This window comes from Neomonachus schauinslandi, chromosome 8, assembly GCF_002201575.2.
Source record: "Neomonachus schauinslandi chromosome 8, ASM220157v2, whole genome shotgun sequence".
In the NCBI taxonomy this organism is placed as follows: Eukaryota; Metazoa; Chordata; class Mammalia; order Carnivora; family Phocidae; genus Neomonachus; species Neomonachus schauinslandi.
The window spans coordinates 113,038,440-113,056,503 of NC_058410.1; the positions used below are offsets into that span (position 1 = coordinate 113,038,440).

Here is an 18,064-nt window from a genome sequence, read left to right on the forward strand (position 1 = left end):
AATTATAATACAATTAAAATTCTACTTTTTATAAGATCTGGATTTGTTTTATGTGAAGAAACTATTTAATCTGAATTTCTTACACTTCTGATTTTGTCTTACTGATCAAATAAGCCAACATTATCCTTACATAATGTTTTAAGATAAGAAAAATGTAAAATTGTGTTCAACTACATTGATTCATTACACAGTTCCAAGATCCTTAGGTAACTTTAAAAATGTGAATTAATTTTAATTAATAAATAATTTTTGGCTACCTGGACAATTTCTGAGAAAAACTGAAACATTGATTGATTGCTAAGCATAATTTTAAGTTTATATCCTTTTACTTCTTATGTTTACATGCAAGAGAGCAGCTATAACTTTGGGCCATGTTAATGAGTGAATTCATTCTTGCCACCTTATTTTTTTTAAGATTTATTTGTTTATTTGAGAGACAGAGAGCAGATGGGGTGGAGAGAGGGACAGAGGGAGAGAGACAGAAAGAATCCCAAGCAGACTCCCCACCTAGCCCTGAGTCTGACCCAGGGCTTGATCTCATGACCCTGAGATCATCACCAGAGCCGAAACCAAGAGTCCAAAGCTTAACCATCTGAGCCACCCAGGCGCCCCCATTCTTGCCACTTTAAGTAGTTGTACATGGCAAAGCAGAGACTCAAGACTCAAGTAGATATTTGTACACCCAAGTTCATAGCAGCACTATTCACAGTAGCCAAAGGATGGAAGCAACTCAAATGTCCACTGAAGGATGAACAGAAAGACAAAATGTGGTCTATGCATACAGTGGATTATTGTTCAGCCTTAAAAAGGAAGGCAATTCTGACCCCTGCTATAGTATGAATGAATGTTAAGGACATTATACTAAGTAAAAGAAGCTGGTCACAAAAAGACAAATATATTTTCCCACTTATACGAGGGATGTAGAGTGATCAAATTCATAGAGACAGAAAGGAGAATGGGGGTTTCTGGGGGATGGGGAGAAAGGAGAATGGGAATTAGTGTTTAACTGGGACGGAGTTTCAGTTGGGGAAGATGAAGAAGATCTGGAAATAGGCGGTGGTGATCGTTGCACAACATTGTGAAATGTACCTAAAGCCACTGAGCTCTACACATAAAAATGCTTAAAATGGCAAATTTCATGTTATGTATATTTTATGACAATTTTTAAAAGATTATTTATTTATTTATTTGGGGGGCAGAGCACGAGTCGGGGGGAGGGGCACAGGGAGAAGGAGAAGCAGGCCTCCCGCCGAGCAGGGCGCCCGATGCGGGGCTCGATGTGGACCTCGATCCCAGGACCCTGGGATCATGGCCTGAGTTGAAGGCAGACGCTTAACCGACTGAGCCACCCAGGTGGCCCTTGTATGACAATTTTTTAAGACTTTTGCAAGGGATATGTGTAGCTGTAAAATGTTGTGTTGTGCCTGTTTGTGAGCTTTGCTAAGTCTACTAAAATGCTTGAATAACACAGACAGTGCTCACTTATTTGTAGCCCAGCTCTTTCTGTGAAATAGAGGTTAGTTACTTTGGTTAAAAGTTACAATCACTACGGATGTTTGAAACTATACTAGGACCAACAGGGACAGAGAGATACAGCTGTGTCTGCAAGGAAAATGGGACACATTCTGACTTTCCAAAGAATAAGGAAGTGGTTTTGTCTTAAGTGTCTGATTGTTCCAGAACATGAAAAGGGATGAAAATGCAAACCTGAATTGGATACAGACAGTTGTAGAGGGTTTGCTGAAAGGGAATTTTAGTTGCCTTGATTTATAAGACCTAAGTCTGAAAATAAGCTATGAAATAGGTTAACATTTTGCCAAGTGCCAAATCTGGCTCAGTTTTGATGGGCTTAAAAATAAATAATTTTTTAAAGTTGTGAAACTTTTACTGCCACATGTTATATTAATGCAAAACTAGAATTCAGCTGTATCTCTATTAAAATGGTAAATTGGTCATAGAGCTCTTAGCAAGAGTTAAAAAGAAGCTACTATTTATCTTCTGTGTAAACTGCCCAGATAAATGATTCCATATTGTCAACAGAATAAATTTCTCTACTTTATTTTGGCTTGATCATGTTTTCAAGTAAAAAAAGAAATTAAAAACCTAAGGCACCTCTCTTATGAAAGAGCTAAATATCCTTGTAATCAGGGCGCCTGGGTGGCTCAGTTGGTTAAGCGACTGCCTTCGGCTCAGGTCGTGATCCTGGAGTCCCTGGATCGAGTCCCGCATCGGGCTCCCTGCTCGGCAGGGAGTCTGCTTCTCCCTCTGACCCTCCTCCCTCTCATGCTCTCTCTCATTCTCTCTCTCTCAAATAAATAAATAAATCTTTAAAAATAAATAAATAAATAAATAAATAAATAAATATCCTTGTAATCATGTTACCTTCTTCTGTGTTTATCTCAAAATATTTTATTTTATTGTCACTTCGATTCAATAGGTAACCAAGTGCTATTTCTCAGGCTCCTTTGATCCTATCTTAATCTAGTGGCCAAAATCTTGTCTGATAGCTCTTCTGATTTTGCTTTCCCAATATAAGATCCTAAATTTTGGGAAAAAATAATAAAATTTTAGGATACCCTTCTCTGTATTTATTAAATACTTCACCATTGTTGTAAGAGCAGGATGGGCAAGAAATAAGAAGTGTTGGCAAGAATGTGGAGAAAAGGGAACCCTCATGCACTGTTGGTGGGAATGTGAAGGGGTGCAGCCACTCTGGAAAACAGTATGGCTGTTGCTAAAAAAATTAAAAATAGAACTCCCCTAGGGATCCAGCAACCCCACTTCTAGATATTTACCCGAAGATAACAAAAACACTAATACGAAAAGATATCTGTACTGCCATGTTTTCTGCAGCATTATTTATAATAGCTAAGGCATAGAAGGAACCTAAATGTTCATAGATGGATGAACGGATAAAGATATGGTGTGTGTGTGTGTGTGTGATGAGATATTATTCAGCCATATAAAAGAATGAAATCTTACCATTTGCAACAACATGGATGGACCTTGAGGACACTATGTTAAGTAAGTTATGTCAGACAGAAAAAGATAAATACTTATACAAACAATGAATCATGGAACACTACATCAAAAACTAATGATGTAGGGCGCCTGGGTGGCTCAGTTGGTTAAGCGACTGCCTTCGGCTCAGGTCATGATCCCAGGGTCCTGGGATCGAGCCCCGCATCGGGCTCCTGGCTCAGCGGGGAGCCTGCTTCTCCCTCTGACCCTATCCCCTCTCATGCTGTTTCTCTCTCTCTCTCTCTCTCAAATAAATAAATAAATAATTTTAAAAAAAAGTAATGATGTAATGTATGGTTACTAACATAATAAAATTAAAAAAAAAAAAAGAAGAAAAGAAATACTGAATGAGCTCACTTATATGTGGAATCTAAAATCAACCAACCAACCAACCAACCAACCAACCAACCAATAAACCGAAAAACTGAGCTCATGAATACAGAGAACATATTGGTAGCTGCTTGAGGCAGGGATTGGAGGGATGTCAAAAAAAGTACAATTTCCAGTTATAAAATGAATAAGTCATGGGGATATAATGTACAGCATGGTGACAATAGTTAATAATACTGAATTGCATCTTTGAAAGTAGCTAGGAGAGTAGATCTTGAAAGTTCTCATGACAAGAAAAAAAATTTTGTAACTGTATGGTGATGACTATTACCTAGACTTATTGTGGTGATCATTTTGCAACACATATAGATATCAAATCATTACATTGTATACCTGAAATGAATATAATATTATGTCAATTATGATGCAATAAAAAATATGTGAAAAAATAATTTTCAAAAATCATAAGGGGGTGCCTGGGTGGCTCAGTTGGTTAGGCGACTGCCTTCGGCTCAGGTCATGATCCTGGAGTCCCTGGATCGAGTCCCACATCGGGCTCCCTGCTCAGTGGGGAGTCTGCTTCTCCCTCTGACCCTCCCCCCTCTCATGTGCTCGCTCTCTCTCATTCTCTCTCTCTCAAATAAATAAAATATTAAAAAAAAAAATCATAAGGAAATTCTTCAAATCCTTCTTTTGGGCAATATAGATAACTTATGAAGTATTTTAAAAGTTCATTAAGATTGATTAATATAAAAAGATTAATTAACACAGTTATGTTTAACACCCGCTCCTAATAGATGAGTTGATTATTATCAATAAAGAGAAATGTTGCAATATTTGTTGCATATAGATGAAAATAAAAACTGAGGATTTAGCCTGTAACAAAATCTGATAGGCTTGGATTAGGAGAGTGGAGGTTAAATTTTTTAAAAAGCATCTATCTATCTATCTATATCTACATATATATATAGTTACATATGTATAAATACGTATGATATATATGGTTTGGGTTAAAAAAAAAACATCATGGGAAGAACTGTCAAATCAGAAGAGATGTTCAGGCTTTCCTAGGCTAAGTTTCCATAGGTAAAATGTGATTCATATAAATATTTCAGAAATTGCATGCTTTATGGGAAGGCCCTGGAGATTGCTCAGTGCATTTGCTGATCCATGATACGTGCTTATCATCAGGGGAAACACTGATCAAACCCTACGAAATAGTTATGTGCTGTATCCCAACAGAGAACTTTACTCTCTTCCACTCTGATATTATTAGTTATGTAATAAATAACCACAGCTTTTCAGTCTCATTAGCAAAAACGTTCCTTCTTTCCTACCCTGGCCTGAAGTCTCAGTTAAGAGCTGCGGGCCACCAAGGACAGACCCAACGCCTTGTGGAAAAGGACTGGACCCAGTTCTATGAGCTACTGATGCTTCCCCTGGATACTAGGTTTCCGAGCTGACGCCAGCGGACCTTCAGCCAAAGCTGGCAGACTGACAATGTCCAGGACTCTTGAGTCCAGAAGCGGCCAGCTCACTCAAGATCCAGCAGAACAGGAATTGATAACATAGAACTGAATGAATGGTTCAAGGAAGTGGAGTTGTGGTTATTTGTTGGGAATATAATTGGTATTATTTTTTATTGTTCTATCTTTATGGATCTAATGAGGAAGTTTTTTCTCTGTCTTCTTGAGCCCTGTCTAACCTTCGGTTTAGTAGATTACTGCTTTTGTAAACTGAAGTCAAACACTATAAATGTTATCTGGATCTCACTGACCCCCTCCTGATTCAGAAACTGACACTTTTACTGGACCTCCTGACTTTCTCTGGTGATACAATGATTGATACAGATTCAATAAGAATCTGTTCTCCTTTTTTGCTGGGATATAGTTGGATGAATCATTATGTAACCAGAGGGTCATGTTGGAGAATGATTCTCACTAATCAGATGTGACAAGTCTACTGTAAGGAACAGCCATGGCCCCAATGTCTGCAAAACCCTCCCAGCGACCTGGCCTGGAACCAGTTGATAAGGAAGGCCGCTTCCGGGCAGGAGAGGGACCTTGAAAAATTGGGACTCTCAAGAAGAAAGGAAACCCCTTGCATTTATAGGGGCTGCAGGTGAAAGCTGGTGAAGAGAGAGTCTTGGGTTTAGTTTCCTGGCCTGAAGATAGAAATAGGGTGGCCAGCTTGACCCAGTTTCCCCGAGACGTTCCCAGTGTTAACACTGGAAGTCCCACATCCCAAGCATCCTTCCAATCCCAGACAAACTGGGACAGACATTCACTCTGGGCAGAAGAGCAAATAACGGAGGTTTAACATCTAAGACTCTGTATGAAAACTTCTGGACGGAAGCTGAAATGGCTTCATGTTTTCAAAGTCTAGATTTGCAGAGCAAGCTCAAGGATGCCCACGTTTCATTTACACTCTTGCTGCGTGGATGGAAATAGGTGGAATGAGAATAGGTTTTTCTGTATCAGGAATATACTCGGGAGATTATTTATCATCACAGAAAATTATCTGAATAATTGGAAACCTGGAAACTGGGCCAAAAGGTAGAGAGCATGTCCTTTCAAGCATTGTCTAGACTAGAGGAATGCACCCAGTCCATCTCATTGTGTATCTTTAATTAAAAGTCCCAGACTTGCTGAAGTTACTTGTTAACTTGCAGATTTTTGCCCGGGACAGATGAAAATAATTTTTGTCTAGTACAACAGATAACCCCAAAGATTTACGGCCTGTTGGACATCAGCCATTTTAAAAATTGAACTCAGCAATCTTATCCTAACACTCTCTTGTCAGATTGCCTTTAAATACGGTATCCTAGCTTCTCACAGGCTTTTGAGTCAGTTGTGACATCTTACTGGTTTCTTCATTAATTAGTAATAATAATTAATTATAAGACCTTTGATAAGTGTTGATTTTATATTTACTTGATTTTATATTTACGTTTTTACCCTTTTGAAAATTATATATAGGGATGCCTGGGTGGCTCAGTCAGTTAAGTGTCTGCCTTCGGCTCAGGTCATGATCCCAGGGTCCTGAGATCGAGCCCCGCATCAGGCTCCCTGCTCCGCGGAAGCCTGCTTCTCCCTCTGCCTGCCGCTCCCCCTGCTTGTGCTCTCTCTCTAACAATAAATAAAATCTTTTAAAAAAATGAAAAATTTATATATATACACATAAAATATATATATTGAGGGATATATATAAGATATATATATACACATATTGAGGGAGTTGATGAAGGCCCCTCTGAGAAAATCATTCGTATTTATTTATTTATTTATTTATTTTTAAGTGATCTCTGTGCCCAATGTGGGACTTGAACTCACCACCCCTGAGATCAAGAGTCACACGCTCCACTGACTGAGTCAGTCAGATGCCCCTGAAAATTCTATTTCAACGTCGGCCATTGGTACCTTGTTGTGGCCCCGAGGACAGACCACAGGAAAGGTCAGTTTTGATGGGGGCAGGACAAAGTCTGGAGCATGGAGCAGTATCCGGAGGAGACAGTTGTCCCAGGGAGACTCCAGCAACCTACATAGACCCCTTTGCAGAGAATGAGGAAAAGCCAAAGATAAACTGGTCAGTGTTGGTCTGGGCCAGAGCCCAAGACTCCTTACTGGAACACACAACCATGGCTGATCTTATGTGTCATTGACGTTGCTAGTCGTTGACATGGTTTGATTTCCAGGACTCTGACTGCTCCCCAGGATAAACTTCCCTGCTCCATGGGCCTAGAATTGTATCACTTGCAAGTTCCATCTTTGGTTTAAAGTCCTTTCCTTTGTTAAAATGCAAATGTTTCTGAAAGAGTGGAACACATAACACCTTATCAGCCATTTACACATTAGTATAAACAAATTCCTTACCTTTTCTGAGGGCATATTTTATTATATGTATTTATTTGCCTCAGAAAACATGTGTGCTTCTCATTTAACACAGAGAACATTTCTTTGCATACAAACACTTGTACGTAGACTATGCTTTTTGCCTACTGATCTTTATATTTTGTTTAATTAACTAATTGGGGTTTTTTTAGAGAGGGAGAGAGAATGGGGGAGTGGAACATAGAGAGAGAGAGAGGGAGAGAGAATTTTAAGCAGGCTCCATGCTCAGCACAGAGCCTGACGTGGGGCTCAATCTCAGAGCCTGAGGTCATGACCTGAGCTGAAACCAAGAGTCGGACGCTTAACCAACTGAACCACCCAGGCACTCCTAGTTAATTGATTTTTTAAAAAAATTTTCTATTGTTATGTTAATCCCCATACATTACATCATTAGTTTTAGATGAAGTGTTCCATGATTCATTGTTTGTGCATAACACCCAGTGCTCCATGCAGAACGTGCCCTCCTCAATACCCATCACCAGGCTAACCCAACCTCCCACCCCCCTCCCCTCTAGAACCCTCAGTTTGTTTTTCAGAGTCCATCGTCTCTCATGGTTCGTCTACCCCTCCGATTTCCCCCCCTTCATTCTTCCCCTCCTGCTACCCTCTTCTTTTTTTTTTTTCTTAACATATATTGCATTATTTGTTTCAGAGGTACAGATCTGAGATTCAACAGTCTTGCACAATTCATAGCGCTTACCAGAGCACATACCCTCCCCAGTGTCTATCACCCAGTCACCCCATCCCTCCCACCCCACCGCCCACTCCAGCAACCCTCAGTTTGTTTCCTGAGATTAAGAATTCCTCATATCAGTGAGATCATATGATACATGTCTTTCTCTGTTTGACTTATTTCGCTCAACATAATACCCTCCAGTTCCATTCACGTCGTTGCAAATGGCAAGATCTCATTCCTAAAAATATGGAATGCTTCACGAATTTGTGTGTCATCCTTGCGCAGGGGCCATGCTAATCTTCTCTGTATCGTTCCAATTTTAGTATATGTGCTGCCGAAGTGAGCACTGGTTAATTGATTTTTAATTGAAGTATCGTTGACACACAATGTTACATTAGTTCCAGGTGTACAACATAGTGATTTGACAAGTCTATACGTTATGTTGTGCTCGCAAGTGTAGGTACCACCATACAACACTATTACAATACCCTTGCCTATATTCCTTGTACTGTACCTTTCATCCCCATGACTTACTCCTTCCATAACCAGAAGCCTGTATCCCCCACTTCCCTTCACCCATTTCACCTGCCCTTCCACTCACCTCCTCTCTGGCAACCACCAGTTTGTTCTCTGTATTTATGGGTCTGTTTCTGCTTTTTCTTTGTTTGGTTGTTTTGTTTTTTGATTCTGCATCTAAGTGAAATCATATAGAATTGTCTTTCTCTGTCTGACTTATTTCACATCGCATAATACCCTCTAGGTCCATCTGTGTTGTCACAGATGAGAAGACCTCATTCTTTTCCGTGGCTGAGTAATATTCCATCGTGTATATAAACTACATCTTCCTTATTCATTCATTCAGTCCATATCAACAGACACCAGGTTGCTTCCATTTCTTGGCTATAGTACATAACACACAGCAATGAACATAGGGCTGCATGTATCTTTTTGAGTTAGTGTTTTTGTTTTCTTTGGGTAAATATCCAGTAGTGGAATTATTGGATTGCATGATATTTCCATTTCAGACTTTCTGAGGAATCTCCATACTGTTTGCCACAGTGGCTGCGCCATGTGCATTCCCACCAAGGGTGCCTGGGAGTTCCTCTCTGAGAACAAATTTTGGATGGGAGAAAGGGGGAAGAGCAGGCCTGCCCTGCTTTATGGGATAGGAAGTCTCAGGAGGCTCCAGAAAAGGGATTCGGGGGATGAGCTAGGGGCTTGGACTCACCGCCAGGTCCTCACGGGTGACGAAGCCCCTCTCCTTGGCCCCACAGTCCTGGAAAAAGCGTTGCAGCTCTGCAGCCTCCGGGGAGGACAAGGACTCTGGCTCTGGGGCCACAAGGGCATCCTGGCCGTCAGCTGGTTCTCGCATCTGCCGCCGGCGGCTGGAGCCCAGCCTGCGGCCTTTCCGGGGCACTCTCTGTCCACTCTCCATGCTGCTTTGGCCTGGGGACAGAGGAATGGTGGGGTGGTACCTGGCTGCTGCACCCAGTCACTCTGCTGAAAACCCTCCCGTGGCTCCTGGAGAAAACACACCACGGCTGATGAAACTAACTGGACGCCAGCTGGCCTCTCGGACCTCGTGACCCTCCCCCACCCCCTGGCCTCCAGCGTAAGGCCTTTGCCCTTTCTGTTCCTTCTGCCTGGAATGCTTTTCCCTCGAGTTATCCGTGTGCCCTCCTCTCTTTTAGATCTTTGCTGGTCAAAAGTCTTCTCTGGCCGTTATATAAAAGAGCCCCGTGCAGGATCAGTTCTGTTTTGAGGCGGGGGTGGGGACACAGGGTTGTCCAGGGTCTGGCCGTCTGAGCTGTCTCTCTTGCTACTCCTCCAGCTCATTCCCTCACATCTCACCTTGAGTGATCCCTCCACTGTTGCCTCCTTCCTCTGTCTCACCTAATCTTCAATCTTTTTTTTCTCAACACCATCTCACTGCTCCTTGGTCACACACACCAGGGAATCAGTTAGCTCTTATGGCCTTGCACCTGCTTCAGCCCTCTCCCTCCCACACCCTCAGTCTGTCAAGCCTGCTGAACCATTTCCATGCCTGGAATATCAGATCCTCTCCCACCTTGCTCCCTTTGTCCCAACTTCCCCGACTCTCTTATCCCCCACCTAGTTGATGCCTTTTCCTCCCTCACCTTCTAGGCTGCGTCCTCCAAGAAGCCTTCCCTGCAACCATCCCCACGCTTCAAACAGGGTCCAGTGCCCCCTAGGCTGTGGCCCCATGATGCTCTGGGCTCCCCCGATGGGTGTCACTGTGCACCTTGGTCCACATTGCTCCCCACTCCTTGACACACAGTAGGTGCTCATGTAAGTGTTGTCCAATTCACGAATTGGAGTCCTCCCAACTCTCACAGAAAGTCTTAGGTCAGTCAATTGATAAGGATTCTGATGGATAAGGATTTGTCTAGGTGAGACCCCCAAGGACAGAACAAAGGGAGGCTGGAGTCTGGAAGGGGTACAGTCTGGGCCTGCCCTGGGGGAAATAAGCATGGGGTATATACAACTGTATGCAGTGGGAGGGGCCTAATGTGCACACGGGCAGGCAGCTTCCTGCAGGCCACAGGACTGGAGCCAAGCTCTAAAGAAGGCAGGTAGGATTTAGAAGCAGTGAACAGCATGCACAAAGGAACATGTGCAGCATGAGACAGCAAGAACAGGAAGAGCCCTCTGAGCTTTCTCTGCTGAGGTTAAAGGTCACAGACAGGCTGAGTGGAGGGATGATGGGCTTCTTCAAGGGCTCTGGCACCACCGGTCCAGCCTCCCTTCGGGCCAGTTCTCTGGCATTGGCTGCATAGGACTTGAATAAATCAATTCCTCAGCCTGCGGAGATCCCCAAACTTTAAAGTGAAGTCGAGTCTCTCTCTCTCCGCCGGTCTTTCTCTCTCTTTCTTCCTGTGTGTTTTATCACTCCATCTGTTTCTCTACATCTTGCTGTCTCTTTGTCTCTCTGTTGGGGCCGTCCAAGTCTGTTTCAGATGCAGGGTTGTTTTTTTTTTTTTTTAAGATTTTATTTATTTATTTATTTATTTATTTATTTATTTATTTATGACAGAGTGAGAGCATGAGCAAAGGGGTGGGGTAAGAGGGAGAGGGAGAAGCAAGCTCCCTGCTGAGCAGAGAGCCAGATGTGGGACTCGATTCCAGGACCTTGGGACCATGAGCTGAGCTGAAGGCAGACGCTTAACCGACTGAGCCACCCAGGCGCCCCCAGATGCAGTTTTAAGATCATAGATGAAAGCTGCAGAGCCAGATCTGAGGGGCTTTGCAAAAGCCAATTGCGCACATTTCTTCCTAGCCCAGTGGCTTGGGATCAGCCACCGCGGGACTATTTATACCACTTGAGCCAGCAAACACTACAAATCAGGGCTTTTTCCCCCTCAAAGAACAGTTAGCAGTACAGCATACCTCTGCCAAGAAGACATTCTTCTGCCCAAACCGTTCCCAAGATCTAGCATGCGCTCGGGTGACAAGCATTTACTGAGGACCAGCTGAAGGCTGGCACAGTGGTGAGCCCTCCTGCCACAAGGCACTGGTTCCATCAGGTGAATTAGGAAGAGGTGTGCCTTCTTCCAGGCAGTCCATCCCACCATCTTGATTCATAGATGTGGAAAAGGAGGCCCAAGGGAGGAAGTGACTTCCAGTCACACTGCTCTGAGTCAGACAGACCTCTGCCTCTCCCAGGCCTGCTGCTTGCAAGCTGTGTGACCTTGGGCAAGTCACTTAACGTTCCTGTATCTCAGCTCCCTTACTGGAACGTGGGACTGGTATCTACCCCAGAAGGTTGCTGTGAGGATTGGACCCGATCATTCAAGTTGAAACACCACCTCCCATTCCTAGCATGGCCCACCTCCCTTTCTGGCTTTGCTTTCTCTTAGCACGTGTCATGTTCTCAGGATAGTGTTTTATTTAGCTGGTAAATTTTCCACCACTTCTTACTGAAATGTCAGCTTCACGTAAGTTGAAAGTATACTCTTTCGTTTACTGCTCTAATTACCAAATGCCTAGAACAGTGCCCTGCATACAGGTGGCGTTCTGCAAACCCTGGTTGGCTGTATAACACACATGAAGCGTCCACAGCTATGCCCAGCCCACAGTGGCTGCCGGATAAAGGTGGCATTGACAATAGTGGTGACCACACGGCGGGGGGGGGAGGGGGCGCGAAATTCCATTGGAGCCTCAGCAAAACTGAGGACTGTACAGATCCTATTTCCTCCCACTGGACCTGTGAGGAAACCGGGGGAGGCTCTGAGATGCAGAGGCCTGCCCAAGCCGTGCCCCCAGACCACTTCCTGGAGAGGTACCTCCTTGGTGGCCGAAGCCCCCTGTGTGGAATGCCAGACAGAGCATGCGTGGGACAAAGGCTTCTGGAGCAGGGCGGAGTGGGCCAGCTTTGCTTGTCGGTGTAAGACTTGGAAACTCGGGACGCCTGGGTGGCTCAGTCGGTGAAGCGTCTGCCTTCAGCTCAGGTCATGGTCCCAGGGTCCTGGGATCGAGTCCCGCATGGGGCTCCCCGCTGAGTGGGGAGCCTGCGTCTCCCTCTCCCTCTGGCCCTCCCCCTGCTTGTGCTCTCCCTCTCTCTGTCAAATAAATAAATAAAATCTTTTTTTTTTTTTTTAAGATTTTAGTTATTTATTTGACAGAGAGAGACACAGCGAGAGAGGGAACACAGCAGGGGGAGTGGGAGAGGGAGAAACAGGCTTCCCGCAGAGCAGGGAGCCTGATGTGGGGCTCGATCCCAGGACCCTGGGCTCATGACCTGAGCCGAAGGCAGACGCTTAACGACTGAGCCACCCAGGCGCCCCTAAATAAAATCTTTAAAAAAAAGAAAAAGACTTAGAAACTCAAGTTGCACATGTACTTCCGTTGAAGATAACATACAAGAGGCAGCAAGATAAGATTCTCAGTGCAGAAGCTTCTAGAACTGAAGCCCTGGGAGAAGAGTTTATAATGATATGGGTGCCACGTCACTAAGTCTGCCAGGCTCCCACAAGTAAAGGAAATTAGAAGTACATTCCCTGTGGCCATATCCCAGGATATGGGATGTTTTTGACATGGCTTTCAGGGAGTTCCTCATCGGGCTGCACTTCCACAGCCCATTTCCAACAGTCCCCTGGCATTTCATAAGAAAGGAGCACCTTCTGGGGCGCCTGGGTGGCTCATTCGGTTGAGGTTTTGGCTCAGGTCATGATCTCAGGGTCGTGAGATCGCCAGGCTCTGCGCTCAGTGGGGAGTCCGCTTGCTATGATCTCTCTCTGCCCCCCCTGCTCCTCCTCTGCTCGCGCTCTCTCTCTCTCTCTCTCTAAAAGGAAGGAAGGAAGGAAGGGGCGGAGGGAAGGAGGAAGGAAGGGAGGGAGGAAGGAAGGAAGAAGAGAGCATCCTCTGGACACCTCACCAGCTCCGGCCCTGCCACAGCCTCAGCGATCAGTCCTTCCCTCCCTGGAGGCCACTCAGGAGGCCTGGGCTGGAAAGGCAGCCCATGCCCTACCCGGAGCACTGCCTCAAAGTATAACCACCATCCGTCGGGGATGGCGAACTCCCCCTTCATGGCCTCATAGCACACCCTAAAAGTAGTCTGCACCCCTTTCACGGCCAAGCATGACTACCCAGAGATAGTGGGGACATCCTCAGTCACTCCTCACGTGCGTGTACACGGGTGCTCACACACGCGCGCACACACCCTCCTCAGCCGGCTCCCACCACCGACCACACGCTCACGGGTCTGACAGGACCTTCCTCACAGATCGTTCGCATGTACGGAGGTCCCTGCCCACTCAGAGTCACTCACAACAACACCCCTCGGGGTCAGCCGGCGGGGGCACCCCCCCCTCCTCTGCCACATTCCCCTCTCTGGATCATGGCGACCTCACACCCTTAACAGTCAGAAGCCCCTCGTGACCAGGAACACACATTCGCACCCTCAGCACTCCCACGTCTCCCCACATTCCTCGCCCAAGAAATCATACAAAGTTGGAAGCCAAACTTGAGAGCAAATGGATCCTCCTCCCAGGCAACTGTAGGAATCAGCTCCCCACTGGGGGATTGGGTTAGGGGAGCAGACACCACAGGCTTTGGGTCAGGGAAGGAGTGGAGAGCCACATAAGAAAAATGGGGTAGGGGGCAGCTGTGCTAGGTTTCCCCCAATACCTTCATTCTCTCACCAAAGGGACAAGGAACTGGGTCTGCTCTTCACTCCACTTACTTCAATAACTGCAAGTAATAGCAATGGTCACTGAACCCAAATTGTCCAAGTTGGTGGGTCTGAGAGACCACCCAGTGCCTTGCTCCAGTCTAGTTACCCTCTCTTCCCCTCACCAACTCGATAGAAAAACCAAGGCTCTGAGAAGCCAGGTGACTTGCCCAAGGTCACACGGCCATTTAAGGTAGGCAATCTATCCCAGTCCCCTGCCCAAGTGCCCTCTTGAGACCATGCAGGGAGCTCCAAACTCTCGAAAAAAGAGGGCTCAGACCTTTGTACCCTGGTCCTAAGAGCCAGGTGGAGACCCAGACTGCTCCTTCTCCCATCCTCACCCCCTCCAAAGAAAAGAAGCATTGCAACTCCAGGTGTCTCCCACCTCTCAAAGGCTCCCCGTCGTGCTCACAGTCCTGGCCTCCTGGACCTGGTGATGAGGCAACCGCTGCCCCCAGGAGCCCACGAGCTCTGGAACTGTTAACAGTCTTGTCTCTTGCTTAATCGCTCTTTCCGTTCCCCAGCAAGCCAATCTCCTGTGTTATCTATGGGACTTCCTGTAGAAGTGAGCACTGGGTGTCCTTTCATAATCTTGCCTGGTACTCCCCAGACCCCTCACCCTAGACTCTTAGAATTGGAGACTGCTAGAAATGGGAGGGAGGTCCTTGTAAGCAGAGGCTCTGAAGGGCAAGATGGGCTGGTCATGGTCACTCAGCTCTCAGGGGCAAAACCAGAACTTGGACCCGAGGCTCTGGTTGCCAGCATGATGCTATGTCTTACCCCAGCCAGAGCATTGATAGGCACGGTTCTGGCTAAAGCTGGGTATATGGACTGTCCTGGGTAACTGCACACCGTGCCTTCCCTCACGTCCTTGACCTCAGACGGTGAGGAAAACCAGGGCAGGCCTACACCCAAATCATCTTTTAGAGAATAGTCTAACTTAATACCAAAATATACTGTAGAGGTACAACCACCAGAAGAGTGTGGTACCCATGCATGAATATACAAGGATGAATCAATGGAACAGAATTGACAGGAATAGACTCAAGTACATATGGGAATTTAATGTATGTTAAAAGTGGCATTTCAGGGATGACTGGGTGGCTCAGTCAGTTAAGCGTCAGACTCTTGGTTTCTGCTTAGGTCATGATCTCATGGGTCATGGAATCGGGTCTCGTTGGGCTCCATGTTTGGTGGGGAGTCTGCTTGAGATTCTTTCCCTCTGCCCCTCCCCCCACTCGTTCTATTTCTCTCTCTCAAATAAATAAATAAAATCTTAAAAAAAAAAAAAAAAAGGCCAGGTACAGGGCACCTGGCTGGCTCAGTCAGCAGACTGTGGGACTCTTGATCTCAGGGTTGTAAGTTCGAGCCCCATATTGGGTGTGGAGATTACTTTAAAAAAAAAAAAAAGCAAGGTGCTAGAACAGTGAGTCTAGTATGCTTTGCATGAAGAAAAAAAAGTGTATGGATGAAATTTATGCTCTATAAATACATGTGCTTTCATATATGGCTGTAAATGCACCAAATATTTCTGACAAATATACAAGAAACTGGTAGCAGTTGGGCTGGAGAGAAGTGGGATAGAGAAGGAGGGAAGTTTAGGTTCCACTGTTTATTTTGTACCATCTTTACACATGATCCACTCAAAAATAAATGTAAAAATAATTTGTACATATTCAGAGAGAGAATGATGTAGGAAGTGTGGTAAAATGTTCACATGTAGGGACTATTGGTGAAGGGTATATGGGAATTATTTTACTATTTTTGCAGCTTTTCTGTGTGTCTGAAATTATTTCAAAACAAAAAGTTTTAAAATTTAATAAATTTAGGGGTGCCTGGGTGGCTCAGTCGTTAAGCGGCTGCCTTCGGCTCAGGTCATGATCCCGGGGTCCTGGGATCAAGTCCCGTATCGGGCTCTCTGCTCAGCAGAAAGCCTGCTTCTCCCTGTCCCACTCCCCCTACTTGTGTTCCCTCTCTCGCTGTGTCTCTCTGTGTCAAATAAATAAAAAAACCTTAAAAAAATTTAATAAATTTAATTTCTAAATTAATATATATTCTCCCAACGAGCCATCCTTTTTACCCCATTTTCACGGCTGAGGAAATTAATACTCAGGGAGTTTCTATAGCTTTATTGAATTAAATAAGGCATTGATTTTTTTATTCAAAAATATTTATTGAGCACCTAATATGTGCCAGGCACTGTGCTAGGCACTGAGGATATAAAACTGAGGCAAAAAAAAAAAATGATACGTCATATAATGTCTGGTAGCAATAAGTGCTATGAAGAGAAGTAAAGCAAAGTGAATGAATAAAAGGGTGGGAAGCATACTTTAGATGGGGTGGCTGGAGGAGGCCTCCCTGAGGAGGTGATATTGGAAGAGAGCTTATGAGGAAGAAAATCTAGAAGAAGAGTGTTCAGGGAGAAGGAACAATGAGTGCAAAGGCCCTGAGGCAGGAACATGCTTTGTGTTCCTGAGGAACAGTGAGGAGACCTGTGTAGCTGGAGCAGGTAATGGAGGGAAGAGGGAAAAGTAGAGAAGATGAGGTCAGAAGTAACAGACAGGAGGACCTACAGGGCCACGTGAAGACCTGGGTTCTTAGAGTGAGGTGGAAGCCATTGGAGGGTGACATGATCCTTCATTGTGGATAATAGACTGTACTAGGCAAGGGCAGAAGCAGGGAGACCAGTGAGGAGGCTGTTAGGATAATTCAGACAAGAAGAGATGCTTTGGACCAGGAGGGCAGTGGTGGAGGTGATGGCGAGAGGACTCTGGATATATTTTGAAAGTAGGACCAACAGTGTCTGCTGCTGGGTGGGGCAGCTGCAACAAATCCAAGACCTTTTTCTCAGCAGTGAGGGTTTTTTTGCCATTTCCCTGGGAAACAGAGTGAGGTTGGATTTTTAAAACCCAGCCCCCAGGACCTCAAACACCCTGAGTTCATTTGCCCCCCATCCCCACGACCCACCTCCCAACCATGGACATAAAGGGGGCACGGAGAAAGCAGGAGTTGTCTCTGCCTCGGGTGAAGCCCGAGTGGTCAGAGCTCAGCCTGGCCGCCCTCCGCAGCAGCCCCAGGGAGAACCCGTCCGGGAGCCAGCTGACTGGAGGCCATAGCCAAGTGCTGAGGAAAACGTTAGCTCCAGGCCTTTTTGGAAACAGGGGAGCTAATTTTAAAATACAGTGTCGCTGGACTTAAAAACACTGAGCTCAGAAACTACACTTTTCAAAAACTGAGTGAATGAACGAGGATCCAAGACAGCGAGACTGCTTTATGAATGGGAATGTTTCACACTCGCTGTTTTTCAATTCCCAAAAGATGCTTGAATTCACTTCCCAGCTCAGTAAACCCTGAAGCAAAATACTCTCTGTCCTGAGGTGCGGTGTCAAGAGCTGGGACTCCCCTGCCTCCAGCCGCTGGCTCCAAACTAGCTCTAGAAGGAACGTAGGCAGCGGGCACTTCTGCGCAGGGAACCAGGGCCGGGGAGCGTGGTGCGAATTTGCATTTATATAGCACGCTTTCCGTAGGCTTGAGAAAACCTGAGTTGCGTCAGAGGCGGAGGAGGGGCACAGCAGAGGCAGGTGCCCAAAAACCTCCGCAGAGCTGTCACCATGGTAGTGGCCCTGGGCGAGACACTTCCCCTCTCTGGTTCATGGAGCAGGCAACTTGACCTGGGTCATCTGCGTGAATAATCTGGCTTCCCACCACTTCCTAGAGGTGTGGCCTCAGGCGAGCAACTTAAGGGCTTATTGCCTCAGTTTCTCGCCTGTGAAACACAGGCAACAGCAGCGCCCACCTCGTAGGCTTGTTGTCAGGATTAAATGCTGTAAACCGCATAAAGCATTTGGAAACCAAGTTAGGCAGATGATGTTATTTTTGTGGCTGTTAAAAGAAGGAGATGGAGTTAGAGAATCTCCAACTTGCCCAGCCTGCCAATTGGCAGATGGCCCCGTTCAT

The 18,064-nt window shown here is 45.5% G+C and overlaps 1 protein-coding gene and 1 non-coding gene across 2 annotated transcripts in view; both read right to left on the reverse strand.

The window, feature by feature from the left end:
• RAB44 (RAB44, member RAS oncogene family) overlaps positions 1 to 9,360 on the reverse strand; it is a 28,737-nt gene extending 19,377 nt beyond the window's left edge. The window contains 1 exon segment of the mRNA XM_021684608.1: positions 9,146 to 9,360. Coding sequence (XP_021540283.1) covers positions 9,146 to 9,352 — 207 coding nt within the window. The 5' untranslated portion in view covers positions 9,353 to 9,360.
• On the reverse strand, positions 8,158 to 8,264 carry LOC123325550. Its single transcript, XR_006540489.1, has one exon. It is a non-coding gene; the product is annotated as a U6 spliceosomal RNA (small nuclear RNA).
• Positions 9,361 to 18,064: the final 8,704 nt, after the last annotated feature.